This window comes from Lepidochelys kempii, chromosome 12, assembly GCF_965140265.1.
Source record: "Lepidochelys kempii isolate rLepKem1 chromosome 12, rLepKem1.hap2, whole genome shotgun sequence".
NCBI lineage: Eukaryota > Metazoa > Chordata > Testudines > Cheloniidae > Lepidochelys > Lepidochelys kempii.
Window position 1 is genome coordinate 34,797,404 of NC_133267.1, and position 27,886 is coordinate 34,825,289.

The 27,886-nt window shown below is 42.7% G+C and overlaps 1 protein-coding gene and 1 long non-coding RNA gene across 2 annotated transcripts in view; one reads left to right on the top strand and one right to left on the bottom strand.

Moving 5' to 3' along the window:
- On the bottom strand, positions 1–27,758 carry KCNG4 (potassium voltage-gated channel modifier subfamily G member 4). Its single transcript, XM_073308076.1, has 2 exons — positions 27,009–27,758; positions 1–1,381 (listed from the first exon to the last, which is right to left on the bottom strand). Exons 1-2 carry the CDS (start codon positions 27,756–27,758, stop codon positions 596–598), a joined length of 1,536 nt encoding a protein of 511 aa, XP_073164177.1. The 3' UTR covers positions 1–595.
- The window catches only part of LOC140896372 (uncharacterized), a 109,062-nt gene that overhangs the window by 57,839 nt on the left and 23,337 nt on the right, over positions 1–27,886 (top strand). The window contains exon 4 of the long non-coding RNA XR_012154534.1: positions 23,883–23,966. This is a non-coding gene — a long non-coding RNA (uncharacterized lncRNA). The remainder of the gene's footprint in view (positions 1–23,882; positions 23,967–27,886) is intronic.

The following is a 27,886-nucleotide window of genomic DNA, read 5'->3' on the forward strand; positions in this document are numbered from 1 at the left end:
ATCATTTACAGTAGCAGTGCAATTCTTTACTTATAGATAGATCATGTAACTGCAGAACGAGCTTTAAAAACTTTTATTTTAGCTTGTTGGTGCCTTTGGATATAGATATGTATTGATATCAAGGACTCTTTTATATACCAATTGATGAGCATTGTAAAAAGGGCAATGATGCGTAGCCCTACAAGAATCCATTCTAATGCTTGGCTCCAGGTGTTAATTGCAAAGAACACTGGAAACTCAAAGGCAAACAAAAGAACAATTGTTATTTAGGCCAGCAAAATTCTGCTTGCTACTCATTCAGTGTTAGGGATTCAGCTGGATATTTTTTATGATATAGACAAAGTTGGACTTTATCATTAGTTTTATCAATAAGAAGAGAATGGTAGTGCTTAATAAATATCTGTTGTTGAATAACCCCTGACCTTTGACTTCCTTAGTCAAAGTGATGTAAGACTAAGTCCATAGTGATGTATTGTCAGACTCCATTTGGCTTGGTCAATTTATTATACCCATTTCAGCAATTGCATTGCACATGGTAAGTCACATGTTGTTGCTTTGCTTTATTCGTGTACTTAAAGACATTTTGCAGCAAGCCTTAGTTTCCTCTGTAAATGTACTTAATCGGCGACATTGGCGCCTCTGAAGTCAAACTGTCTGTCTCATTGAAGGTATCAGTTTCATCGGAGTGATTGGTGCTTTTTATCCTGTTTAGCTGGGACTGTAATCTTTCATGTTGTTGTCTCAACTCTGAATAGGAATGGGAGAAAGTGTGGAATATCGAGGTTGCTGGGAAAGCCATAATTAGAATCCCACTGAGGATGCTACTCAGAGCCACCATCTGGCCTGGGACACTTCTTGGTACCATATCTCCATATCCCACAGTGGTCATTGAGATGATAGCCCACCAGTATGAGGCAGGAATGCTTGTAAATTCAAGGACCTTCCCAGATTCATTCTCAGCCAAGTAGACCAGGGGAGAAAACAGGGTGACAGCTACACACAAGAAGAGCAAAAGCAGGCCAAATTCTCGGGTGCACCTTCGAACCGTGAGCCCCAAAGTCTGCAGGCCTAAGGAGTGCCTGGCAAGGCGCATTACATACAAGATCTTCAAGGCACGTAAGACTCGTAGCACCAGTCCAATCTTCTCCAAATATGAGTTGCTGCTCGGCCTCTCAGCCTCCTCACTTGGCTCGTCATCTACCACTATGAGGGAAACATAATAGGGTGAAATAGCCAAGAAATCAATTATATTTAGGGGGCCTCTGAAGAAGTGACACTTGCTCTTCGCCTGAATGAATCGGAGGCAGAGCTCCAGCGAGAACCAAGCCACGCAGATGGTCTCGATGACAAAGATGTAATAGCACTTCTGAGAACATTCACCCTGGCGCAAAACAAACAGAAGGTCAAATAAATGAGCAATCTCTGAACTGACATCAGAAATCATTAAAGAAGAAGAAATGTGCATCTTCATGGGTGTACTGTTATTGGGGGGAAACAAACGCAGCAAATAGCTACTTCTATAGCAGCCATGTTACATTCTGTTAAAAAGCTATTCAAGTGAACTGGTGTTGTTTTAATTGTATTATTCTTATGAGTCTGAATGGATTAAATTTATCTTTGTGCAAAGGCCCAGCACAAGGCATATGGACTATTTAAATCCCACTTAAGCCCTGAAAATAGAAATTAATTGAGACTTAAATGGTGCATAAGTCTGAACAGAAGTAAATTTAACCCTAAGTGAGGGATTATTTTATGGATGTTCTGGTTCTCTTTCTGCTCTGTGTGTAAAGTACTATTCAATCTGTGGTGACTGCACAGATACTAGGTAATTTGATGTAATGAAGGGAAATAGTTCAGAGATGTAGAAGACTTACTAGGCCATTTAGACCTTGCCCCTAGTTGAGCCCTAGTACGAACCACATCTTTTCTTCCAGTATCTGCAAGTATGCTATAACATTCAAATCAAAAGGAAGATTAAATTTTAAAAAACACTCATCCAGCAGGTGCAACGTACCAATGGAGATTTCTGTTCTAGGGTTGAGGTCACATGTCAAGGTTCTTCCCCCACTCTGAACGCTAGGGTACAGATGTGAGGACCTGCATGAAAACCTCCTAAGCTTATCTTGACCAGCTTAGGTCAAAACTTCCCCAAGGTACAAAATATTCCACCCTTTGTCCTTGGATTGGCCGCTACCACCACCAAACAAATACTGGTTACTGGGGAAGAGCTGTTTGGAAACGTCTTTCCCCCCAAATACTTCCCAAAACCTTGCACCCCACTTCCTGGACAAGGTTTGGTAAAAAGCCTCACCAATTTGCGTAGGTGACCACAGACCCAAACCCTTGGATCTGAGAACAATGAAAAAGCATTCAGTTTTCTTACAAGAAGACTTTTAATAGAAATAGGAGTAAATAGAAGTAAGGAAATCCCCTCTGTAAAATCAGGATGGTAGATACCTTACAGGGAAATTAGATTCAAAACATAGAGAATCCCCCTGGGAAAACCTTAAGTTACAAAAAAGATACACAGACAGAAATAGTTATTCTATTCAGCACAATTCTTTTCTCAGCCATTTAAAGAAATCATAATCTAACACGTACCTAGCTAGATTACTTACTAAAAGTTCTAAGACTCCATTCCTGGTCTATCCCCGGCAAAGGCAGCATAAAGACAGACCCACAGACCCTTTGTTTCTCTCCCTCCTCCCAGCGTTTGAAAGTATCTTGTCTCCTCATTGGTCATTTTGGTCAGGTGCCAGCGAGGTTACCTTTAGCTTCTTAACCCTTTACAGGTGAGAGGAGTTTTCCTCTGGCCAGGAGGGATTTTAAAGGGGTTTACCCTTCCCTTTATATTTATGACATGCCCCCCAAATCTCAGCTAGGGTGAAACACTGGCTGGGATTTCTTCCTGGAGCTCTAGGAAAAACAGAGGTAATAAGACACATGCATCTCTAAATATACTACCACGTACATAAAGACTAACAATATTTTCCACATCTCAAGGACGATTTTAACCAGTTGATTCTGGGAAACTTTCACGGGAGAGTGCATTAGCCACTTTGTTAGAAGCTCCTGAGATGTGTTGGATGTCGAAATCAAAATCTTGGAGAGCTAAACTCCACCAAAGAAGTTTTTTGTTAGTTTCTTTGACAGTGTAAAGCCACTTCAGTGCAGCATGGTCGGTTTGCAGGTGGAAACGCCGTCCCCAAACATATGGGCGTAGCTTTTCCAGAGCCTAGACAATGGCGTAACATTCTTTTTCAGTGACTGACCAGTTGCTTTCCCTCTCACAGTTTTTTGCTGAGAAACACTGCAGGGTGGAATTCTTGATCAGGTCCTTTCTGCATTAAAACTGCTCCCACACCACGCTCGGACGCATCTGTGGTTACTAGGAACGGTTTGTCAAAGTCTGGGGCCCTTAGTACAGGGTCAGACATGGGTGTCGCTTTAAGCTTGTTAAAGGCCTTCTGACATTTTTTGGTCCACTGAACAGCATTTGGTTGTTTGTTTGGTTAGGTCTGTTTGGTTAGGTCAGTGGGGCGGCGATTTGGCTGTATTGTGGTACAAATCGTCTGTAATAACCGGCCAAACCTAAGAAGGATTGAACCTGTTTCTTTGACTTTGGGACAGGCCACTTTTGGATAGCATCCACTTTGGCCTGTAGGGGGCTGATAGTTCCTTGACCCACCTGGTGTCCAAGGTAAGTCACTCTGTTTAGGCCTATTTGACACTTCTTAGCCTTAACAGTTAGTCCTGCCTTCCTTATGCGCTCAAGGACTTTTTGTAGATGTTCCAGGTGGTTTGCCCAGGAATCTGAAAATATGGCCACAGCATCAAGGTAGGCGACTGCATATTCTCCTAATCCCACTAGGAGACGATCTACAAGTCTTTGGAAGGTGGCGGGTGCATTTCGGAGCCCGAAAGGGAGTACATTAAATTCATACAGCCCGAGATGTGTGGTGAAGGCTGACCTTTCCTTGGCAGATTCATCTAGCGGTACCTGCCAATACCCCTTGGTTAAGTCCAAGGTAGAGATGACTTAGATGATGTCATCTCTACCAGATGAAACTGGCCCATCCCAGTTTCTCTAATAGTTCATCTGTGCATGGCATTGGATAGTTGCCTGGGCGAGTTACAGCATTTAGCTTACGGTAGTCCACGCAAAAATGTATTTCCCCATCTGGTTTGGGAACTAAAACCACTGGAGATGCCCATGCACTTCCAGAGGGGCGGATTACACCCATCTGTAACATATCCTGGATCTCCCGTTCTATAGCAGTTTTAGCTTGAGGAGACACCCGGTAAGGTTGGACTCTAATTGGGTGAGCATTACCTGTGTCAATGGAGTGGTATGCCCGTTCAGTCAGTCCTGGGGTGGCTGAGAACGTTGGCGCGTACCTAGTGCACAGCTCCTTGATCTGCTGTCGCTGCATACGCCCAAGGGTAATGGAGAGGTTCACCTTTTCCCTTCGTAGTAGACACCTTCAGGCCACTCAGCATCGTCTCCTCCCTGGGCTGTAAACTGACAAACCTTTAATTCTCTGGAATAAAAGGGCTTTAGAGAATTAATATGGTACACCTTAGGCTTTTGGTTGGAGGTGGGGAATGCTATGAGATAATTAACAGCTCCCAGGCGCTCATGGACCGTGAATGGCCCTTCCCACGATGCTTCCATTTTATGGGCCTGGAACGCCTTTAAGACCATGACCTGGTCTCCTACTTTGAAGGAACGCTGTCTGGCATGTTTATCATACCAGGCTTTTTGCTCTTTTTGAGCATCCTGTAAGTTTTCTTCAGCAAGGGCTAAAGAGGTTTGGAGGGTGTTTTGTAGGTTGGTTACAAAGTCCAGAATGTTAGTTCCTGGAGAAGGTGTAAATCCCTCCCATTGCTGCTTCACCAACTGCAATGGCCCCTTAACCTCACTGCCATATACAAGTTCAAATGGGGAAAACCCTAAACTGGGGTGTGGTACAGCTCTGTAGGCAAAGAGCAACTGCTGCAACACTAGGTCCCAATCATTGGAGTGCTCATTTACGAATTTACGTATCATGACCCCCAAAGTCCCATTAAACTTCTCCACCATGCCATTTGTTTGATGGTGGTAAGGAGTGGCAACCAAGTGATTTACCCCATGAGCTTCCCAAAGGTTTTCCATAGTTCCTGCCAGTAAATTAGTCCCTGCATCTGTGAGGATGTAGGAGGGCCAACCTACCCTAGCAAAAATGTCTGCTAGTGCCTGGCACACACTTTTAGCCCTGGTGTTGCTTAGAGCTACTGCTTCCGGCCATCGGGTGGCAAAATCCATGAAAGTCAGTATGTACTGCTTTCCTCTGGCTGTCTTTTTTGGAAAAGGACCCAGAATATCCACAGCTACTTGCTGAAATGGAACTTCAATGATGGGGAGTGGCTGGAGAAGGGCTTTGACCTGGTCTTGGGGTTTTCCCACTCTTTGGCACACCTCACAAGACCGGATATAGGTAGAAACATCCTTGCCCATTCCCTCCCAGTGGAATGACCCCCCCCAAACGGTCTTTGGTCCTGTTCACCCCAGCATGGCCACTAGGGTGATCATGGGCTAAGCTCAAGAGCTTGGCCTGGTATTTAGTTGGAACTACCAACTGTCTCTGAGGATGCCAGTCTTCCTGGTGTCCACCAGAAAGAGTTTCCTTGTATAAAAGTCCTCTTTCTACAACAAACCTAGATCGATTAGAAGAGCTGAGAGGCGGTGGGTTGCTCCATGCCGCCGTCCAAGCTCTCTGGAGGCTTTCATCTGCTTCCTGTTCGGTCTGAAACTGTTCCCTTGATGTTGGAGACATCAGTTCCTCATGGGATTGTGGACCTATGCTTGGTCCCTCTGGAAGCGATGTAGGGGATGGAGCTGTTTCTGTTGACGGTGAACCGCTCTCCGCCGGTGCACTGTGTTGGGATTCAGGCTCCGGATGAGCCTCTTGTGTAGGATTATCGGCTGCTGCCAGTTCAGGTTCGGTGGGGCCCTCTGGTGTTGAGGTTGCAAGTACTGGATTCAGTGCTGGCAATGGGTCTGGTGTTGGTTGTTTGGCTGGTTCCGGTTCTGGGACTGGTTCCGTCTGGATCTCTGGGACTGGATCCACTACTGCTGTTGCAGACATTGGCCTGGGGTCCGGGTCCATCACCTCTGACCGGGTCCTGATAGAAGTTTCCGGAACAGAGCTAGGCCTCACGGCTTCTTTAGCCTGGCTGCGGATGACCGTTCCCACCCTCTTGGCCTGCTTCACATGATTGGCCAAGTCCTCCCCCAACAGCATGGGGATGGAATAATCATCATAGACTGCAAAAGTCCACGTTCCTGACCAGCCCTTGTACTGGACAGGCAACTTGGCTGTATGCAAATTGAAAGCGTTGGACTTGGAGGGTTGAATCGCCACTTGGATCTCTGGGTTGATTAAATTGGGGTCCACTAAGGAAGCATGGATAGCTGACACTTGTGCTCCGGTGTCCCTCCACGCGATGACCTTCTTCCCGCCCACACTCACAGTTTCCCTCCGCTCCAAGGGTATCTGGGAGGTATCTGGGCCTGCGGACCTCTGGTGTGATTCCGGTGCAATGAACTGTAACCTGTTGGGGTTCTTGGGGCAGTTGGCCTTTACATGCCCCAGCTCGTTACATTTAAAACATCGTCCAGCTGACAGGTCACTGGGGCGAGGTGGGTTGCTGGAGAATGGGGTGGTGGGACGATAAGGTGTCTGGAGGGTTCTTTGGGAGGTAGGTGGGGCCTTGGGCAGCCCCCGGTAATAGGGTGTGGTTTGGGGTTGTCCCTTCTGGTCTCCGCTCCAACTGCGACCAGTTTTCTTCTTCTCTGCCATCTCCACCCATCTGGCTCCAATCTCTCCTGCCTCGATTACAGTTTTGGGCTTCCCATCTAGGATGTATCTTTCTATTTCCTCAGGAACCCCCTCTAAGAATTGTTCCATTTGCATTAGGAAGGGCAAATTTACTGGAGATTCAACACTTGCTCCTGATATCCAGGCATCCCAATGTTTCACAATGTGGTAGGCCTGTTGGGTAAATGACATGTCTGGTTTCCACCTTAGGGCTCTGAACCTCCGACGAGAATGCTCGGGTGTTGTCCCCATTCTGACTCTCGCCTTGGATTTAAACAGTTCATACTTGTTCATGTGTTCTTTAGGCATTTCAGCTGCCACCTCAGCTAAGGGTCCACTGAGCTGCGGCCTCAGCTCTACCATGTATTGGTCAGTAGAGATGTTGTACCCAAGGCAGGCCCTTTCGAAGTTTTCTAGGAAGGCCTCAGTATCATCACCTGCCTTGTAGGTGGGGAACTTTCTGGGATGAGGAGTGGTACCTGGAGAAGGATTGCTAGGGTTTGTTGGTATATTCTGCTGAGCCTTTACCTTCTCCATCTCCAGTGCATGCTTCCTCTCTTTTTCCCTCTCCTCCTTCTTCAGCCGCATGAGTTCTATCTGTCTTTCATGTTCCCTTTGTTTTTCCTCAGCCTGAAATCTGGCTAATTCCAGCTTTTGTCGAGCCGTGGATTTTGTCATTCTAACCTCTCTGTTTTTAACTAACTTTACACCCGAGGTTTAGAAATAAACAAACAAAACTTGGCTGTAAAATTTTGCTGTGCTGGAATAGAATACCTATTCTCTGATAGGTTTCAGAGTAACAGCCGTGTTAGTCTGTATTTGCAAAAAGAAAAGGAGTACTTGTGGCACCTTAGAGACTAACCAATTTATTTGAGCATGAGCTTTCGTGAGCTACAGCTCACTTGTCAGCCTACAGAAAAAGACAATTCCCTTGTCTCTGCTCTGGGCCCAAATCAAAGCAAAAAACCTCCAACTACTTGGAAACCTGCTTACCAGCAGCCTAAAGGAAAAAAAAATTCCTTTTCAAACTTGTGCTCCTTGTAAAAAATCAAAATCCTAAAAAAAAAAAAAAAAACCCTGCCACTTTTGTCTCCAGGCAAATCGGTAGAACACTCCCCCCCCCCCCCTTGTTTACTTTTAGGGGAAAAAAAACCTCTGGGTTGGAAGACTGTGAATTTCCCTGCAGGAGTTAAGTTCCCTGCCTCCAGGCAAAGAAAACCTGCAATTCACAAAGATAATCTCCTTTTGTCTCTGCTTGGCCACAAAGCAGAGAAAAAACAAGCTGCTTTCAGTTTCAGCTGCTTTCTGGACTTCCTTTCCAAAGGCAAAAAAATTTCCTTTTTAAAATCTGTATTTCTAGTTCAAAAAATCTCAACTGGATCTCAAAATGATTTCAGATTAATCCCACCACTCTGCCACCATGTCAAGGTTCCTCCCCCACTCTGAACGCTAGGGTACAGATGTGGGGACCTGCATGAAAACCTCCTAAACTTATCTTTACCAGCTTAGATCAAAACTTCCCCAAGATACAAAATATTCCACCCTTTGTCCTTGGATTGGCCGCTACCACCACCAAACAAATACTGGCTACTGGGGAAGAGCTGTTTGGAAACATCTTTCCCCCCAAATGCTTCCCAAAACCTTGCACCCCACTTCCTGGACAAGGTTTGGTAAAAAGCCTCACCAATTTGCGTAGGTGACCACAGACCCAAACCCTTGGATCTGAGAACAATGAAAAAGCATTCAGTTTTCTTACAAGAAGACTTTTAATAGAAATAGGAGTAAATAGAAGTAAGGAAATCCCCTCTGTAAAATCAGGATGGTAGATACCTTACAGGGTAATTAGATTCAAAACATAGAGAATCTCTCTAGGCAAAACCTTAAGTTACAAAAAAGATACACAGACAGAAATAGTTATTCTATTCAGCACAATTCTTTTCTCAGCCATTTAAAGAAATCATAAGCTAACGCATACCTAGCTAGATTACTTACTAAAAGTTCTAAGACTCCATTCCTGTTCTATCCCCAACAAAAGCAGCATATAGACAGACCCTTTGTTTCTCTCCCTCCTCCCAGCTTTTGAAAGTATCTTGTCTCCTCATTGGTCATTTTGGTCAGGTGCCAGCGAGGTTACCTTTAGCTTCTTAACCCTTTACAGGTGAGAGGAGTTTTCCTCTGGCCAGGAGGGATTTTAAAGGGGTTTACCCCTTCCCTTTATATTTATGACATCACATGATACCAGTGCTATCTTCTGAGCCGCTACATCAAGACAGTTTTGCAAACGTCAACTGCCAAGGGCTGTGATGGATTCACTATTTCCCTTGTCCCTGGCTGAGCCTAAAAATGTTATTTGTTCAACCTGAAGGCAAGAGTCAAATACAACTTGCCTCCCCCATCCCCTCAGTCACTTAGGAATTGGATAAACTTTAGAAAATGTCACGTACATGAGAAACTACATTGAGCACTTCACCTCAGTGATAAGAGAGTCAAACACTGGGTCTTCTGGCAAAGTCCAGATGATCAGAAAACCATCCAGTGGTCACAGTGCGTCAGACCTCAGCTGGTGTAAATCAGCTTAGTTCCATTACCTTCAGGTCCCCCAGTGTCTATGTAATTAGAAGAATTCACTGGGCCATAGCAAATTGACACTAAACTCGATAATAATCAGCATGACTTAGATCCTCAAAGATATTTCCATTGGAGTTAGGTGCCTAAATATCTTTGAGGATCTGAGTCCATATTGCTCTCTCTCTCTCCCGAATGCTCCATAGTACCCATCATTTGCTCTTGCCTTAAAATATGGTCCACCTGTCCAATAGATTAACACATTAAAATCCTACATCTTGGGATAGTAAATTAATATGAAACCTGCTCTTGATGTTTGACTAAAACTGAAATGTTCATTTAAATATTGTGAATAAACCTCTGGAAAACCACCATTGTGACAAAGACTCAAAAGACACAGGCAACTGCATAATATTTCCACAGCAGGATGCTATAACTGTTAAGGAACACATGCTTTGATGCATTATAGGCCTGATCCAAATCCCAGTCAAGTCAGCAATGGGTTTTGAAGCAGGGCCCATACATTTTTTGTTACTGAATAGATATTCAAAATGAAGGCATCTCAAATGCATTAGCCGTGCAGTCCTTGGGGGGGATAAGAATTCTATTATTTCCCCATAAATCCAGGATGGTTTTCTATATGAGAACAGGAGTAATGGGTTAGTAAAATACTGTTGTCATCATCAGTTGAAATTTCATGCTGGGATTACACTAATTAGATTGCCAGGGAGGCTGTAATTACGGGCCCAGGGGAGTAGCAAGGGGATGCTAGGGAGCAATAATTTCAGCTAATGTTGTTAAGAGGCTTGAAAATGAGACTGAAATATCTGCTGCTCAGGGCTAGATTGTGGCTGCCATTTTGTGGGTGCAGAAAGGCATGGAGAAAGTCCAAAGAATCTTATTTTCCTTTGCACCTGCTGCACAAGGGCCAGCTACAATTGCATGCTCTGTGCTCAAACATAGCTCCTTGGTAACACCCCTAAAAGATCATGGAGAGGTAGGAGGACCATCTACAGAGAGGATCATGAGCTGTACCTGTCTAATGGGTAGCACAGTGGCCATGATTCTTTTGTGGGCCAGTGAGAAAGAGGAGGAACGGAGCCCAATCCCAGAGCACTCTCAGGGGAGGTGTAGCATGTGAACCTGTGACTTCAAGACACAGTCTGGCCAGAGTGGGACAGTGATTCCAAGCTTAAGAGCTCACCATGTTGCTAAAGAAAAAAACCAGAAGACAACCCTATAATCATGTAAAGCTAGGCTTCTGTCTTTTTTCTATGCTTATCTGTTTTGTCTCTAAAGTTATGGGTAGAAAGAATGTGAATTGTGTGTAACCTGTACTCCCCGTTTTGGGGAAAGAATTCCTTATACAGATAAGCCTCCATGTTCATACCTACCCCAGAACTTCAAACAGACTGGGTTAACCGGTTTGAACTGGAAGAGATATCACAATGTATGTTGAACCAGGCTATAAAAGCTCATCTCTGTTCTTTGTTCGGGGCTTTGCCATTTTCCTCTGTGAAGGAATTGGTGAGCCCTTCAGCTGTCGTACTTGCTAGCATTAAAGTGCCTCACTTTATCCAAGAGCCACAACTCTGTGTTTTGTTTGGCTAATACAGAAGTCCAGGGAAGGCTACCCTCCTAACCCTAGACAGGAGGGGAAACCTTTTTCCCTAACAATGTGGTTTGAGTTTGGAGGAAACTTAGTGAGAATAAGATCACAGAACTTTCCTCCCCTGAGCTGCCTGCTCTGAGATTGCCCTTAAAGGAGGTGTCCTGATGCTTGGCTCTAGAATAAGCAGTTTGGGTTTTATCTCTAGCTTCAAGATTTAGGCTTGAAAGCAAGCACCTCAAAAGATAATGAGGAATCTGCATCCTTTGTTTTATTCATAGGGGATCAGATTTTAGCCTCATTGAAGTCAGTGCCATGGACTTCAATGGGCTGCGCATTATGTATGGAGAGTTTGCTGACTTAGCTTGATGTAATTGCTTATAATCAGCAGTCACAGTATGCAGAGTTCTCTTTCTCCAAGATGGAAATTATTCTTTCAGCACAGCCTGTACTTTGTCTGCCTGTGGTCACTCTAATGACTTGTGAATTATTCATTATTTTCAGGCGTGATTTAAAATTTTTGGTATCTGGGCTGAATTACAAGTACATCAGCTACTTCATTTAGCTTTGTACATTTGGGCTTGTGTGCCAAATGGAGGAATATTACCTAAGATACAATAAAGCCTTCCAGCAGGGTGCTTGTTTTGAGATTCCACATCTCTCTGTCAGGCCCCTCAGCCTTCATGAGTCTCCTCTACCAGGAAACCACAGGAAAAGAAGTCTTTTTGCCAAGAATTTTAGCCATAAAACAAAACGGTCTAAGCTGTCTCCTGGTGAAATTTTCAGGTACAATTTCTTCAGAACTGATTAGTTTATTTCACCCCACACCTTTTGTTACCCTCTTCTCTCTTCCCCAGCCCCACCCCCAGCCATCCAGAGGTAGATAACTTACGTCTGCTTTCTTCCTTTGAAAGCTGAATGATCATCTTCCCAAACGCACTATTACCAATTTCAGTGAGAAATAACCTTCTACTTGCACATACTAGGAAATCTTACTCTGCTTTTTTTATTTCTGCCACGACTTATCTGAGACTTATCGGACATAAAACTTTCTCTTGAGTAGAACAAAAAAAAAGACAAATAATATAAAATAATAATTCCACACTCTCCATCACAGTGTTGAAAGCACACCTTTCCCTGCTTCAAACAGTCTATTGAAATAAAAGATTTATTGTTTACTTATTCAGCCAATTTATATAGTATATCTGCAAAAAAACCCCAACCTCTAAGCAAATGCTCAAAAAATATTAAAATACATACACATTATATGCTTCCTGAAAATAAAATCTGTCTAGTTGGCTATCTAGAAACACAGGATGAAACCCTGGTCCTATTGAAGTCAATAAAAACACTCCCATTGACTTCAGTGGGAAAATAATTTCACCCAGGGACTCCATATGTGTGTTTTATATATTAGGACTATTTTTATATATTAGCCTATATATATTATGTTTTTGATATAATATTCCTCCCTACCATCAATCTTTCTAGGGTTCAGTAGATGACAGTCCTATTCCTGAGCTTCTCATTAGAACAAGACTAACATCAAAACTCTAAAGTAGCAAATGTCAGAGGAAAAAAATAGGAATTAAGTATCAAAGCCAATTTCAGCTCCTCCCAGTGACTTTCTCAAAGCATCTCATATTCTGCTTATGATTGTTACCCAGAGAGCATGGAAAATGGCACATCCCAATGGTCCTGCACTATGAAATGATAACATGTGCGCAGATATAAGTCTCCTGTAGTGTAGATTAAGTAAAATGTCAGTTGTCTGGTAGCACGGGACAAGGGAAATGATGATAAATTCCTAGTTTCTCCAGTGCTTTGTAGGGCACTGTTGAAAGAAAGTTAAAAAATATACTTCCAATATGTACAATTAATGAACATTCCCATAGATAAGGAGAGAGAGTTATAACAGAAAATACTAAAATAATAAACAGGAGTTTTGGAAGAGTTATAAACTCTCCTGCTTCAGAACATAAACCAAACTCTAACTAATGGGGACTAGGAAGAATTTTTTTTCTATGGGCAGGTTATTCCATAACTGCTCACTGCAGGGCTTCTTACACATTCCTCTGAAGCATCAGGTACTCGCCTGGTTGACGATGGGCTACTGGACTAAATTGACCATTGGTCTGACCAGTATGACAAGAATTTGTGCAGCAGTGTGTGTGTGCATGTAATGTATGGAGGAGCAGCTTCCTAATTCCACATGAAATAGTCATTCCTTGCAAAGTTTCTTTATGTTAAAGAGGATGTCACTTGTTACGTTATTTATCATGGCCATCAATTTCTTTGTTTTGTGATAAGGTAGAAAGATGTTTCACAAGCCCAGTACCTAAGGGGTTAACCCAGACCTTTGCCTTTCACCTGGGTGTTCGGGGTGGGGCTAGGAAGGTGAGGAGAAAGTGGTGTTGGAGAAACTGTTGAGAAACTGGAAAGGTCTTTAGCAATTGGGGCTCCCTGTTCTGAGTAGTTGAGTGGCCTGAGAAAAGACACTGAAACTCTGCTGCTGTTGAGAGCAGTATTTTTCTTTCCAGGCTCGTGGTTTTATCCATCGGCCTACATTTTTATTCAGAACTTTTCTTAAGAACACAAGAATGGCCATACTGGGTCAACCCAGTGGTCCATCTAGCCCAGTATTCTGTCGTCTGACAGTCACCAGTGCCAGATTCTTGAAAGGGAATGAACAAAACAGGTGAGCCATCCCCTGTTGTCCGAGTCCCAGATTCTGGCAGATGGAGGTTTAGAGACACTGTGAGTATGGTTGCATCCCTGACCATCTTGGCTAATGACCATTGATGGACCTATCTTCCATGAACTTATCTAATTCTTTTTCTGAACCCAGTTATACTTTTGTCCTTCACAGCATCCCCTGGCAATGAGTTCTACAGGTTGATTATGAGTTGTGTGAAGAAGTACTTCCTTTTGTTTGTTTTAAACTTGCTGCCCATTAATTTCATTGGGTGACCCTTGTTTCTTCTGTTATGTAAAGGGGTAATACTTCCTTATTCACTTTCTCCACACCATTCATGATTTTATAGACTTTTATCATATCCCCTTTAGTCGTCTCTTTTCTAAGCTGACCATTTCCAGTCTTTTTAATCTCTGCTTGTATGGAAGTATTTCTGTACCCCTAATCATTTTGTTGCCCTTATCTGCACCCTTTCCAATATATCTTTTTTGAGATGGGGCAGCCAGAACTGCATGCAGTATTCATGGTGTGGGTGTACCATGGATTTATACAGCGGCATTATGATATTTTCTGTTTTATCTGTTCTTTTCCTCATGGTTCCTAACATTTTGTTAACTTTTTTAACTGCTACTACACATTGAGCAGATGTTTTCAGAGAACAATCCATGATGACTGTAAAATCTCTTTCTTGAGTAGTAACAGCTAATTTAGATCCCATAATTATGGATGTGTAGTTGGGATTATTTTTCCAGTGTGCACAACTTTGCACTTATGAACATCAAATTCCATCTGCCATTTTGTCACCCAGTTTAGTGAGATTACTTTTGTAGCTCTTCGCAGTCAGCTTTGGACTTAACTCCACTGAGTAATTTTGTTTCATCTGCAAATTTTGCCACCTCACTGTTCATTCCCTTTTCCAGATCATTTATGAATATGTTGTACAGCACAGGTCCCAGTACAGAGCCTTGGGAGACTCCGCTATTCACCTCTCGCTATTGTGAAAACTGACTATCCAATCCTACCCTTTTGTTCCTTCCTTTTAACCAGTTACAGATCCATGAGAGGAACTTCCCTCTTTCCCATGACAGCTTAGTTTGCAAAAGAGCCTTTGGTGAGGGACCTGGTCAAAGCCTTTCTGAACATCCAGGTATATTACATAAGTGGCTGAATTTTTCCCATGTCTATAAAACTTGATTGAAGACTTCTTCAATTTTGTTATGACCTTCCACCATAGGGAAAGAGCTGCATGATGTTATACAAGAGAAGGACCGGCAAAGTGTATGACAATCTATTACTATATTACTTAGTCTTGGACACTTGAAGTTGGAGGAGACGCGCTAAGAACTCCTCATGGTCTCTAAAGTCCTATGATGATCTCTTTGTCTATGTTTCTTTGATTCTTTACTGAGGCTTTAATTAGTTAGAAGGGTTGCTGACAGTATTTTTATATTCACTTGCACAAGTTCTCTTCTCTTACTATTCCATGCTGGTCCAGCCTTCGGACACATGACCTCTTTAGTGTGACATACACTGATCTAATTTTGAACACTGCTCTTCTTTTTAGTAACGAGCTTGGAGAGGTTTGTGTTGCATCTGTGGTGTGATATTCTGCCTTTTAATTGTGTTCACGCCTTATGAAAACTTAATTGGTGCAATCAGGTTTTTCTGTGAGGGAATAGCATGTAGAGTTCAATTGCTATAGGAAAACTTTGCTCCTCTCGTGAGTGGTTTTACTGCAACTGTAGTTACAATTCATCTTGTCTGTTCAAACGACATAGAGTGCACCACCATGTCAGCTAACTTAAGAAGACCATACCGCGCCAGGGTAGAAATGAATATTGATAATGGACTCCAACTGAGTGAAGTGCCTCAAACCAGAGGCAGATTTACAGAAGAGATCCTGGTAATCACTAATAGTTTTCATGCTGAATGAAGTGGGGTGAAATGAGCCACTTGCAAGACAAAATAAACAAGACAAATTTCTGATTTTCTGAAGTACAAGAAGAGCAAATCTCTATTATTTATCCTGCCTCCCTCCTTGTTTTGTCTCATCAGCCTTGCTCATGTTGAGGACAGTGGCTTTAGGTGGTTTAAGCAATGAACACCTGACCAGGTGTATATTTTCAGATATCACATGGGCCAGGATATACTATTACTTGTAGAGTATTTTGGTAGCATATGTTGGTGTGTGGATTATTTCAACAGCCTGTCCACCATTACAGAAAATAATATTTTTCAAGTAGGGTGGCCAACTTTCTCATTTGTGAAAACCAGACACTGAGAGCCAGAACCTCCCCCCGCCCCCTGTTCTGCCTCTTCCCCTGAGGTCCTGCCCCTGTCCCCTTTCCTCCCCCTCACAGAGGATGGTGGAGAGAGCAACGAGGTTTCCTTTTTGACTGGACATTCCGGTTGAAAGAGCATGTGCTCTTAACATGAGCTGCTAGAATATAGTCCTCGGTGACCCTATTTCCAAGCCATATATTGGAGATTCAAATCCTGCATTAGCCGAATGTATACAAATAGCTTAATCAAGGCTTTGAAACTGTGACCTACAAAGAAGATTAACAATATTGTTATTTTAGAATCCAGCCTCAAGTGCTGGAGCCTCGAGTGCTTTACAAAGAATGAATTAATCAGAACACCCAGTGTGCAAAATATTGTTATTCCAGTATTACAGACAGGGATACGACTTGCTCATCATCACACAGCAAGTCAGTGGCAAAGTCAGGAACTGAACCCAGAACTCACACAACCCACACAGATGATGTAGGTATCAGACCTGTCCCTCCTCAGTTAATAGGGTTATTAGTATTCCACAGTCAGAGTTATAGGGCTTTGCTTTTTGTGAAATGCGGTAGGCACAAGATTCATTAGTATCCTGCAGAATACCATAATCCAACCAGATGTGCTTTGAAATAGCACAAAATCAGTGGTAAGTGAACCCAGAAGAGTTTGTGTTTGACTGTTTACAGTAGCCCAAATTCAAACTCATACTGAAGCATAAGGGGGTCTGCCTGGATGAGTGTATTAGAAAATGGTTGGCTTTGCTTTGCAGCATGTGCTTTTAACATGGGCTGCTGGAATATGGTCCCTGGCAACAGATCAACACAGCACTGCAGTGTGGTGAAGCAAGGTCACAACTCAAACATCTGCTAAACTTATCTTGGCACATGCAGATTTTGTTTGGCAGATTCAAATGTGGCCTATTACTGCCCATTTCCTCCCTTCAGCCTTACACGCAATTATATGGATTGAGGTCAGTGTCCACTAAGACACCGACAGATGGGAGCAGACAGCGTTGTTGCTGTAGGCTATTCGAGTTATAGTAGAATAGAACCTGCCTTCTGCCTGCTTGCACAGATTGATCATTATCCTAGCAGGGTTCATTTGCACAGCACTGTGGTCCACTCAGATGGAAATTATTCAGGCCTGTATTTAGAGGATTCAGAAGTATCTCTCGTAAGCAACCATAGGAACTTGCCACCTCATTTCCCCAGGCAACTTGCTTCTTGGGCCAGATTCAGCATCACCATCCAGCCCCGTCCCCTCTGAGACAGCACAAAGGGCTGGATTCTGACCATAACTTGACAGCAAAGTATTCCCCAGGTGGAGTGAAACTTCTCCAGTAGGGTAAAGCTGGGAAAATCAGCTCCTGCACCAGGTGTTCCAGCAACCTGTGTATAGGGGACATGTCAGAGGAAGGAGGTGTGTTGTGTGTGGGAAGAGATGGACCAGCACTGTGGCCTGCTTCTGCCAACCCTTCAGTGGTGTAAGGACCATTAGGGAATATACATCAATGACATATATTATAGCAGCCCCTAAATTGCTCTAGTTCATGCCTGGATTGGGCCATTGCAGAATCAGAGAGCCATAACCAGGCCCTTTCCCCCCCTTCTCCGTGTGCTAAGCAGAGCTCAGATGCAGGAGAGAACTGAGACCTTTTGACTGGAAAATCAGAATTTGGAGATTCAGCATATGCACCATTCTGATTCTGTTTCTGATTTGGAGCAGCAGGAATCTGACTGCACTGCCGCTGAGTCACCATGCTGGCATTGCTGCTGCTGTTTGAATAATTAAACTACGCTCCGTTAAATCAAACGACACTCTGGGAGAACTTGAAAACTCCCTGTTATGGATGCAGTGAAATGAAAAGGTTGGATGCCTGTGGAAAGAAAGACTATAACCTATTTGCAGGACCGCTAGCTGTTAAAAACATTGTGTACTCTAGTCACACAGCGATCTCCCACCCAATTCAGCTTGAAAAAAAATAATCCAGACATCTGAAAACTACTGTTAAAACTAGTACAGGCTTCAGGTCCTTTAGCAGGGCTCCAATGCACTCAAGTAGTATACATAATAAATAATAATAGTGTTAATATTGGGTTTGTAGTAACATGGGCATTAGCAAATAAATCGAGATATTATGTTTGCATATGTACACAGTACACTGTCTTTTATTGGGAACAAAATATTAAAATGGAAAAGTAATACTTTATTATTTTATATTAATTTATAATCTTTATTATATTATTGTGTTTCTATATTATTGTATTCATGATCTTTATTATGTTATATTAACTAATTCATAATCTTGAGTCCTGAGTAAAAGTCTTGACAGACCTGCTTTGCTACAGACTTGCTGCATAAACTTGGGCAAGTCACTTATGCACGGAAACACTGAGTCCCGCAGCTGTTCAATGGAACTGTGATACCACTGCCCATAGCTGGCAGAGTATAAGAATAAATATGTTAAAAGTTTTCAGTGCTCAGACACTATGATGATTGGGGGACATATAAGTACCTAAGAAAGATGATGACTTGAAGGTATGAATCTGACTTACACCAGCTGAAAGTTGGCCCTTCTGTTTCTGGGCCCAGAATATGAAGGATGGGAGGTCGCTATGCAGGAATTATTGTATTTCAAGGAGCAAGCTTAGTGGAACTCACTTTTTAAACATGAGAAGCAGCATAGTCAAGTGGATAGAGGCCTGGAGTGGGGCTCATGTGATTGCTGTTAGACCTGGGACAAGTCACTTTCTCCCCACCATTTCTCCTCCTATTTCTTGTCTACTTAGATTGTCAGTTCTTCAGGGTAGTGGCTGTCTCTTATTATATGTTTGTGCAGTGCACAGACCAATGGGACCCCTAAACATGATCGAGACTTCGAGATAACACTGTAAGTTAAAATAATACTGCTAAAAAAGGATGTTAACATTCCATGCACAATTTCATAATCCATCCATAGTCTAAGCAGTATCTTTAGCATGCCTGAGATAGAACTGTAAAATCTCATTAGCAATGAAAGGCCGGATTCTGATCTCAGGTACACCAGGCTAAATCTGGACTTAACTTCACTGAAATCAATGGATTGAGAACTTTCGAAAACAATATATCATAATGGAGAAGGAATTTCACGGGTGTAAGATTAAGGGGTTTGTTACACAGAGGCATTATTGTCATAAAATTAAAGTTTGTGCTGGCTACTGTTGACCTCTGTTTTTGGAAAGGTCTAACACGCAAGAGGAGATGCCTATCACTCCAAAGGAGGTAGCCATTACACAGTTATTCCTGTTGAAATTACTCAGACTACTTGTGTGAGTAAAGTGAACTGGATTTCCTTCCTTAGAGGTTTTTAAGGTCAGGCTTGGCAAAGCCCTGGCTGGGATGATTTAACTGGGAATTGGTCCTGCTTCAAGCAGGGGGTTGGACTAGATGACCTTCTGGGGTCCCTTCCAACCCTGATATTCTATGATTCTATGATTTGGTCCTACTGTAGGTATCTGCAACTTCAAAAACACAAAAAAGGTCCCCTATAAAGCATATTTATCCAAATAGAATGCATGTGATAGCATACAGAATTTGAACTGATTGGGTGCTAATAACAGCTGTGTGATCCACTGGAGTCGAGTGAGAAGCCAAGGGACTACTGTAATACTGTTGGGAAATAGCCAAGACTGGACTAGTGTAAGGCAAACTAATAATTGTTCCTCCTGAATATTGGACCTGTACTACTGGCCTGAGTAGCCTGGGCTATTTCAGTGTAAGAAGGTGCAGTGCGTTTATAGGCAAGAGACTGAGTAGTGGAGTTATTAACCCTGACAATGCAAATAGTTGGTCTTTGATTTTCCTCTTTCCCTTCCCAATAAGGTCAATATATTGTCTTTTCACCTGTGTGGTAAAAATACTTCAACTGCTCAAGATGTTTTTTTCTCTGTAGTTTCCTCTAGAGTCTAGGGACATTTTCAGTATGATTCATACAGCATTCAAATATCACAAACCAGGGCCCCAAAATACTTGATAGGTTTCAAAATCATTAGATTTTACCAAATAATGGTTTAGAGGCTCTTTTTATTTGCCCTCTGGTTTGGGGGTCTTTATGCTGCACAACTTGGGAAAAGGCAGACTACCTTGAAAAAGCTTGGACTCCACATCCAGGACCATAGGACTAGGGTGGAGTCCATGTTTGGGGGCTGTGTTGCCTGCTTTTGTTAACTTTAGTTTTCTTTTCTGAGGAAAAGGCTTTGCTGCATCTTTTCTGCTTAGTCATCCCAAATCTCCCCCGACTCTTCAAAAGAAACTTCCACTGGTGTCCAGTTCAAAGCAGATCCTTTCCCTAATCAAGCACTTCTATAGTGGTTGGATTCCATTCTGGTCACCTCTTTTATCTTCGGATTAGCTACACTCTTTATCTCTACAGCCTGCTGAAAACTGTGCAATGACCATTATGGTGACTTTTCTGCCTCTCAGGTCTTTGTGTTTGAATTATAACCCTGGAGCAGAAACCTTTACTTGTCTATAATGGATTGAGCTAACCCCGTTTATCTGAACAGCCACTGCTCACTTGGGAAATTTTGAATCTGGATTTTATGGCTTGTGTCTGCCTGCTCTACATCATCTACTTATCTGCAGCACAGTTCTCTTTCTTCCCAACTCTTGTAAGGAAGTGCCACATCTACATCTGTGCACCTCTGTTGGGATTATTTCATTTTGTACACTCATAGATGACATTATGGGACAAATTTCCAGAAGCCTGCATGATCAAAGTGCAGATAAAAATACAGATATTTGCATGCCTATGAGTGCCTTTTCCATAACTGCATATGCACTTGTATTAACTGTTTGCACAAATGATCCAATTTGTCCTTGGGCCATTTTATACTCTTTCTTCTGATTATAAATTAAGACCAATTGTGACAGCTACCATCTTGCCAAATAAACCATGGATTAAGTCAGGAACTTCGAGTCTAGAGCAATAAGCTTGTGTCTCTACTTCTTGAACTAAAGATCCAGTTCTCTGTACTGGGGGACTCTAACAGACTCATATCCTTTGTGGTCTGGGTACACTGGGGGACTCATAACACTAACCAGTGGGTTACATAAAGTATATACAAATTGTATGTCCTTCTCTCTGTGTCTTTCATATTTCCAAGGTGCTTATAACTGGGGGTCTAAGTATTGCTTGAAATACCCATGGGAATTTACATGGCATTTATTGTTCTTGTGGGCAAGCCCTAACACAGAATGAATCAGGGTCTTCATTTTGGCCATGCCTCAGAAGGGGATTACAGGAAACACAGACTCCTAATTTTCTCTTCCTCATTTGCCTTTAAGTGGGATCTGTGCCTTTACGACAGTCATAGAATCATAGAATATCAGGGTTGGAAGGGACCTCAGGAGGTCATCTAGTCCAACCCACTGCTCAAAGCAGGACCAATCCCCAATTAAATCATCCCAGCCAGGGCTTTGTCAAGCCTGACCTTAAAAACTTCTAAGGAAGGAGATTCTACCACCTCCCTAGGTAATGCATTCCGGTGTTTCACCACCCTCCTAGTGAAAAAGTTTTTCCTAATATCCAACCTAAACCTCCCCCACTGCAACTTGAGACCATTACTCCTTGTCCTGTCCTCTTCTACCACTGAGAATAGTCTAGAACCATCCTCTCTGGAACCACCTCTCAGGTAGTTGAAAGCAGCTATCAAATCCCCCCTCATTCTTCTCTTCTGCAGACTAAACAATCCCAGTTCCCTCAGCCTCTCCTCATAACTCATGTGTTCCAGACCCCTAATCATTTTTGTTGCCCTTCGCTGGATTCTCTCCAATTTATCCACATCCTTCTTGTAGTGTGGGGCCCAAAACTGGACACAGTACTCCAGATGAGGCCTCACCAATGTCGAATAGAGGGGGACGATCACGTACCTCGATCTGCTCGCTATGCCCCTACTTATACATCCCAAAATGCCATTGGCCTTCTTGGCAACAAGGGCACACTGCTGACTCATATCCAGCTTCTCGTCCACTGTCACCCCTAGGTCCTTTTCTGCAGAACTGCTGCCTAGCCATTCGGTCCCTAGTCTGTAGCTGTGCACTGGGTTCTTCCGTCCTAAGTGCAGGACCCTGCACTTGTCCTTATTGAACCTCATCAGATTTCTTTTGGCCCAATCCTCCAATTTGTCTAGGTCCCTCTGTATCCTATCCCTGCCCTCCAGCGTATCTACCACTCCTCCCAGTTTAGTATCATCCACAAATTTGCTGAGAGTGCAATCCACACCATCCTCCAGATCATTTATGAAGATATTGAACAAAACCGGCCCCAGGACCAACCCCTGGGGCACTCCACTTGACACCGGCTGCCAACTAGACATGGAGCCATTGATCACTACCCGTTGAGCCCGACAATCTAGCCAGCTTTCTACCCACCTTATAGTGCATTCATCCAGCCCATACTTCCTTAACTTGCTGACAAGAATACTGTGGGAGACCGTGTCAAAAACTTTGCTAAAGTCAAGAAACAATACATCCACTGCTTTCCCTTCATCCACAGAACCAGTAATCTCATCATAGAAGGCGATTAGATTAGTCAGGCATGACCTTCCCTGGTGAATCCATGCTGACTGTTCCTGATCACTTTCCTCTCATGCAAGTGCTTCAGGATTGATTCTTTGAGGACCTGCTCCATGATTTTTCCGGGGACTGAGGTGAGGCTGACTGGCCTGTAGTTGCCAGGATCCTCCTCCTTCCTTTTTTTAAAGATTGGCACTACATTAGCCTTTTTCCAGTCATCTGGGACTTCCCCCGTTCGCCACGAGTTTTCAAAGATAATGGCCAATGGCTCTGCAATCACAGCCGCCAATTCCTTTAGCACTCTCGGATGCAACTTGTCCGGCCCCATGGACTTGTTTTCTAAATAGTTTAGAAAACACGTCCAGGTTTTCTAAATAGTCCCTAACCACCTCTTTCTCCACAGAGGGCTGGCCATCTATTCCCCATGTTGTGATGCCAAGCGCAGCAGTCTGGGAGCTGACCTTGTTAGTGAAGACAGAGGCAAAAAAAGCATTGAGTACATTAGCTTTTTCCACATCCTCTGTCACTAGGTTGCCTCCCTCATTCATTAAGGGCCCCACACTTTCCTTGGCTTTCTTCTTGTTGCCAACATACCTGAAGAAACCCTTCTTGTTACTCTTGACATCTCTTGCTAGCTGCAGCTCCAGGTGCGATTTGGCCCTCCTGATTTCATTCCTACATGCCCGAGCAATATTTTTATACTCTTCCCTGGTCATATGTCCAACCTTCCACTTCTTGTAAGCTTCTTTTTTATGTTTAAGATCCGCTAGGATTTCACCGTTAAGCCAAGCTGGTTGCCTGCCATATTTACTATTCTTTCGACTCATCAGGATGGTTTGTCCCTGTAACCTCAACAGGGATTCCTTGAAATACAGCCAGCTCTCCTGGACTCCTTTCCCCTTCATGTTAGTCCCCCAGGGGATCCTACCCATCCGTTCCCTGAGGGAGTCGAAGTCTGCTTTCCTGAAGTCCTCCCCTCCCTATTGCTACATTTCTGTAGAAATGGCCACCTTCCTTCCTTTCCTCTCTCCTGTTACTATGGCAGCTGGGCTTCCCTGATGCAGATGCTTGTTACTTGGCTGAGTGCCACATCTCTCAGCAGAGCCCGAGTTTTCGCTTTCCCTTTGGTGGCAAGTTGTTCTGTTTGTTCTTCTTCTGCTTGCCCAGGCAGCCCGTTTCTGGGATGCTTAGCTGGAGCGAGAAGGGAATGTTACTGCAGAGCATGCAGTGCCGAGACAGCCAAACCCTCCGACAGAAGTCAAGCTCACCTTGTATTATTCCCCCTTCTCTTTTTGCTTTCTTCCTTCTTCAGGCACTGGAGAGCAGCCAATTCTGACACTATGGAGTGTGGCTGGGATGCTGAAAGGAGCCCGGAGAGATACATGTGGCAACAGAGGTAAAATCTTTCTTATTGCTATCTTGGAAGCAATACACCCTCCTTCCTGACATGGGGGAATTGACCCTTACAATACCTTTCAGCAAAGTTCTGGTCAGAGGTGGGTCCAAGCCAAAACCCCAGAACTGAACAGCCCTCAACTTTGGACTGTTTTGAATTCAGATCTGGATCTGAACGTTGCTGCTGGTTAACACCGGAAACCTGATTCAAAGAGCTGCACTCATGTAGTCAGTGGAAAGAAGCAAATCACATGACCTTTGTGTCTAGTCCGAGCAGCAAGAATTTCACATTCTGAATGCTCATCTGAAGCTGCTGGTGAACATACCCCCTGCTAGGCACCCTTTACTTGAAGTCATGCGGGGAATACTTTTGAATAACAAATACATTCAAGAAAATTGTAGATTATGGGTGGATGAGTCACAGCGACAACCAAGAAGCTACATTTCTTGACTACATTACTTGCTATGAGTTACTTGCCAAGCTCTAGATAAGACACTGTTCTGAGGCCCCCCAGAAAGGAGACCTTCGGTGCTGCAGCGCTTTAGGCATATAGGGTCAGTTCACAGCCTCATAGAAATGACAGAAGGAAAATACTTATTAAATAAATCCTGTAGTCTGTCCCTCCACAAGCCAGGTCAGTTCACCACCATACATTCTCAAGTGCTTTGCCAATCTTGGTTTAAATTGAGTCAAACAATGGGATTATTATAACTTTGTACGTGGTCCCTAGAATGCTATTACACAGTCTAATAGATTCTGATATTGAGACGGGAAATGCTATAGTGCTTGAATGTAGACACTATTTACACTGACAGGAGACGTTCTCCCGTCAGAGTAGGTAATCCACCTCTCTGAGAGGCTGTAGCTAGGTTGATGAGAAGAATTCTTCCATTGACCTAGCGCTGTCTACACCGAGGATTATGTTGGTATAGCTAAATCTTTCAAGGTGTGGATATTTCAAATCCCTAAGAGACATAGTTCTACCAATGTAAGTTCCCAGTGTAGACCAGCCCTAACTTTATCCTTTGCTCAACTTCACCCCATTACTCCCACTTCCCCTGCAGACTCTTTCTCAAATACTGCAGCATCTCTGAATGGATAGAATTCTATGATTCTATATTATTTATGTCTTAATCCCAGCTTTTTAAAGTGTCTAGACATTAAAAACCTGACTATATATGAAAAAACCTATGCTCATTCACACAGCTCTATTTTACAGAACACTCTGGCTGCAGTGAGGCTGCTGCATCTTACTACCAGCTACATTTGTACCCCTCTGCTCAAAATTCTTGCCTTCTAAAGATAGGGTTAATTTTTAAAAATGCAGCAAATTAGACCTCGTTGAGATCTGATACACCAATTATGTGTTTTTTATTTTTCTTTAAAAATAGTTAGACAAGAGTTCTCTTGTTTTATGTTTTAAATTTGAGATAAAATATGCATCATGCTCTTTTTTAGGAACAAAGTTAATAGGAAGCAATATTTCCCATAGAAGTCTTTGTGTTCATTTTGCTTATAGCCATAAAAACATGCTCTGTGTTTAAGCTGCGTCTTGGAAAAGGCACTGAAACATCTTAACAATTTTGACTTCAAAATGCAATAGCTTTGGGAGGCTCTTAGATACTCAGAGATATTACTGAAGGGATTCAAACTTTTTATATAAATGTAAGTAGAAATTCAAGGTTATATAGAACAGAAAATGATCTCTTTAAATCCCAGTCTTCTGTGCAATCCTTAGCCTTATTGAAAGACATCAAATATCATGACATATCTTTGATGTGATTGCATTCTGTGCCTTTCTGAATTACTACTTTGACAATAAAATGACACAGCATATTGTGCAATAAATGTGAAAATGGTTAAATTAAGCCATGCACAATAAACTGATAAACTTATCTATGGCATCAGTGGGGAAAAATGAATGTGGCTTGTTTCTTTAATCTTGGTGTCAGTATTTTGAAAAGTGTCATGTTACTTTCAGAATCAATTTGTGGAATAGCATGCGGAAGAATTCAGTGGTAGTTTGGATGTTATTATACCTAAAATCACATTACATTCTTATCTCCATTTCTTTTCTTATTAGAATGACTGATCTTTAAAACATTGAAAGTTTCTCCTACATATGATATAAGTTTGATTTTATTTGCCCTTAATTATTTTGGAGAAGTGTTTTGAGAGGGTTTATATGTACTGAATGGGTTAAAATTTCAGCAACACTTTAATAGTGTTTCTGCAATTTGTGTGTGTGCCAAATGCAGGGTATTACAGACACAAAACTTGTGCATCCATTTTGGAGGCAAACTTTGAAACTCCGCTTCTGTGGTGTTGTTTGTTTGTATATCATACTGTGTTATCATTGCACAAAATGTAACACAATATTGTTCTGGAAAAATTATTTCAAGTCTCCTAAAATAATAACTACATCAGAGTTGATCTAGTTATCACATCAGAAGACAACCTGCTATTTTTAAAAATAAAGATGCAGGGGAAAATATTTCTTTCACTAAGTCCGGTTGAAATATTGCTGATAACCAGAGTGGATCCTATGGTAGGATAAAGCATGTGGTAGATGAAACTCTGCTATGACGGAGTGTGAGACTCCTGCTAGCAGCAAATAAAATAACTTTTGTTAACAACGCTTTCCTAAGCTGTGGGTAAGGTGGGGGGAATGCTGTGTTACAATGTTGAATACTCGGTATTTGCTAATTGCATGCATATTTGCTAACTGTATGATCTTACTTCTTTGATTCCATTCAGAAAGCCTTTTCTATATCTCTGGCTGGCAAGCACTACAAAACTTTGTTTAATTCTTTGTGACTGAATATGACTTTGAAACTGATACAAAGTCAGTTTCAGGAGTTATTTCTATTTATAATAAATAATATACATAGGCAAATTTTGATATTGTTTCCTGAGGATTTTCTCTGAGGATTGTTTTATATCTTTTTGTGATGCATGTTTAACAATGGCAGGTTTGTTTCTTGTAACACTATAGTAGGTTTATAGGGGGTTGTAATACCAGCTGAAAGGGGACTTACTTACCCTGTCTTCTTCGGCTCTTAAGTCCGGCATTGTGCTAACACAAAGGCTTATAGCTGTGGTGGCCACAAAGAGGATGGAGAGACAAGCAAAGACTTTTCCTGGGAGTCCTGACTGGGGATTTTCGACCATATCCCTGAGTTTATTCATAAATTGTCCAAACTGTGTTTCCTCAACCAGGACACATGTGGTCTCCTTGCTCATTTGCATCTCTTCCTCCTTGTGCATCTCTGCCAGCTCCTGCAGTTTTTGAAACAGTTTTCGGAAGCAGCATTTCTCCAGGTTGGATTCCTCAATTCCCCAGTATCTCAGCTCCTCCTGGAATGACAAGGCACACATGTCTTGGAAGAGCATCAGCTTCCCTGCTGCTAGAAAGCTGACGATCATCCCAAAAGCTTTGGGATTCCGGTCGAAGAAGAACTCATGGGTGTCTTCATCATAATCATCACACAGCTGAATAATTTCATCGTAGCTGCTGCAAAACTTTAGCTTGCTTAGCCGGGTCAGTGGGAATTCGTCTAAAGTGCTCCAAGGCAGTAGGTATTTGATTCCTCCAACATTTATTATGATCTCCCTCTTCACATCAACAGTACAGAGCTGATCAGGGTGGTAAATCCTGCTGGCCCTTTGATAGTGGACCCCTTTGACAGAAGGGGTGTCAACAGAGATAGGGAAGAGATGGTTCAAGGAACTACAAGAACCGAAGCTAACATTACTATAGTCCTGGTTGCTGCCTCCCGAGACAATAGGCATTTCTGAGAGCTCTTACTGGGACATCCGAAATGGCACCAGAGCAGGGTTAACTCTTCACCCTAAAGATGGGGGTGGAGGAGAGAAACATAGTAAAGGTTATTATGAGTTAAAAGGCATCACGGGCTACT

What these genes read in the sequence shown, in the direction of transcription:
- KCNG4 (XM_073308076.1), bottom strand. Translation starts at nt 27,758, where the DNA reads ATGCCTATTGTCTCGGGAGGCAGCAACCAGGACTATAGTAATGTTAGC. An exon ending in TAAGAGCCGAAGAAGACAGG is followed by an intron (nt 1,382 to 27,008) that starts GTAAGTAAGTCC and finishes GTTTTGCGCCAG; the next exon opens with GGTGAATGTTCTCAGAAGTG.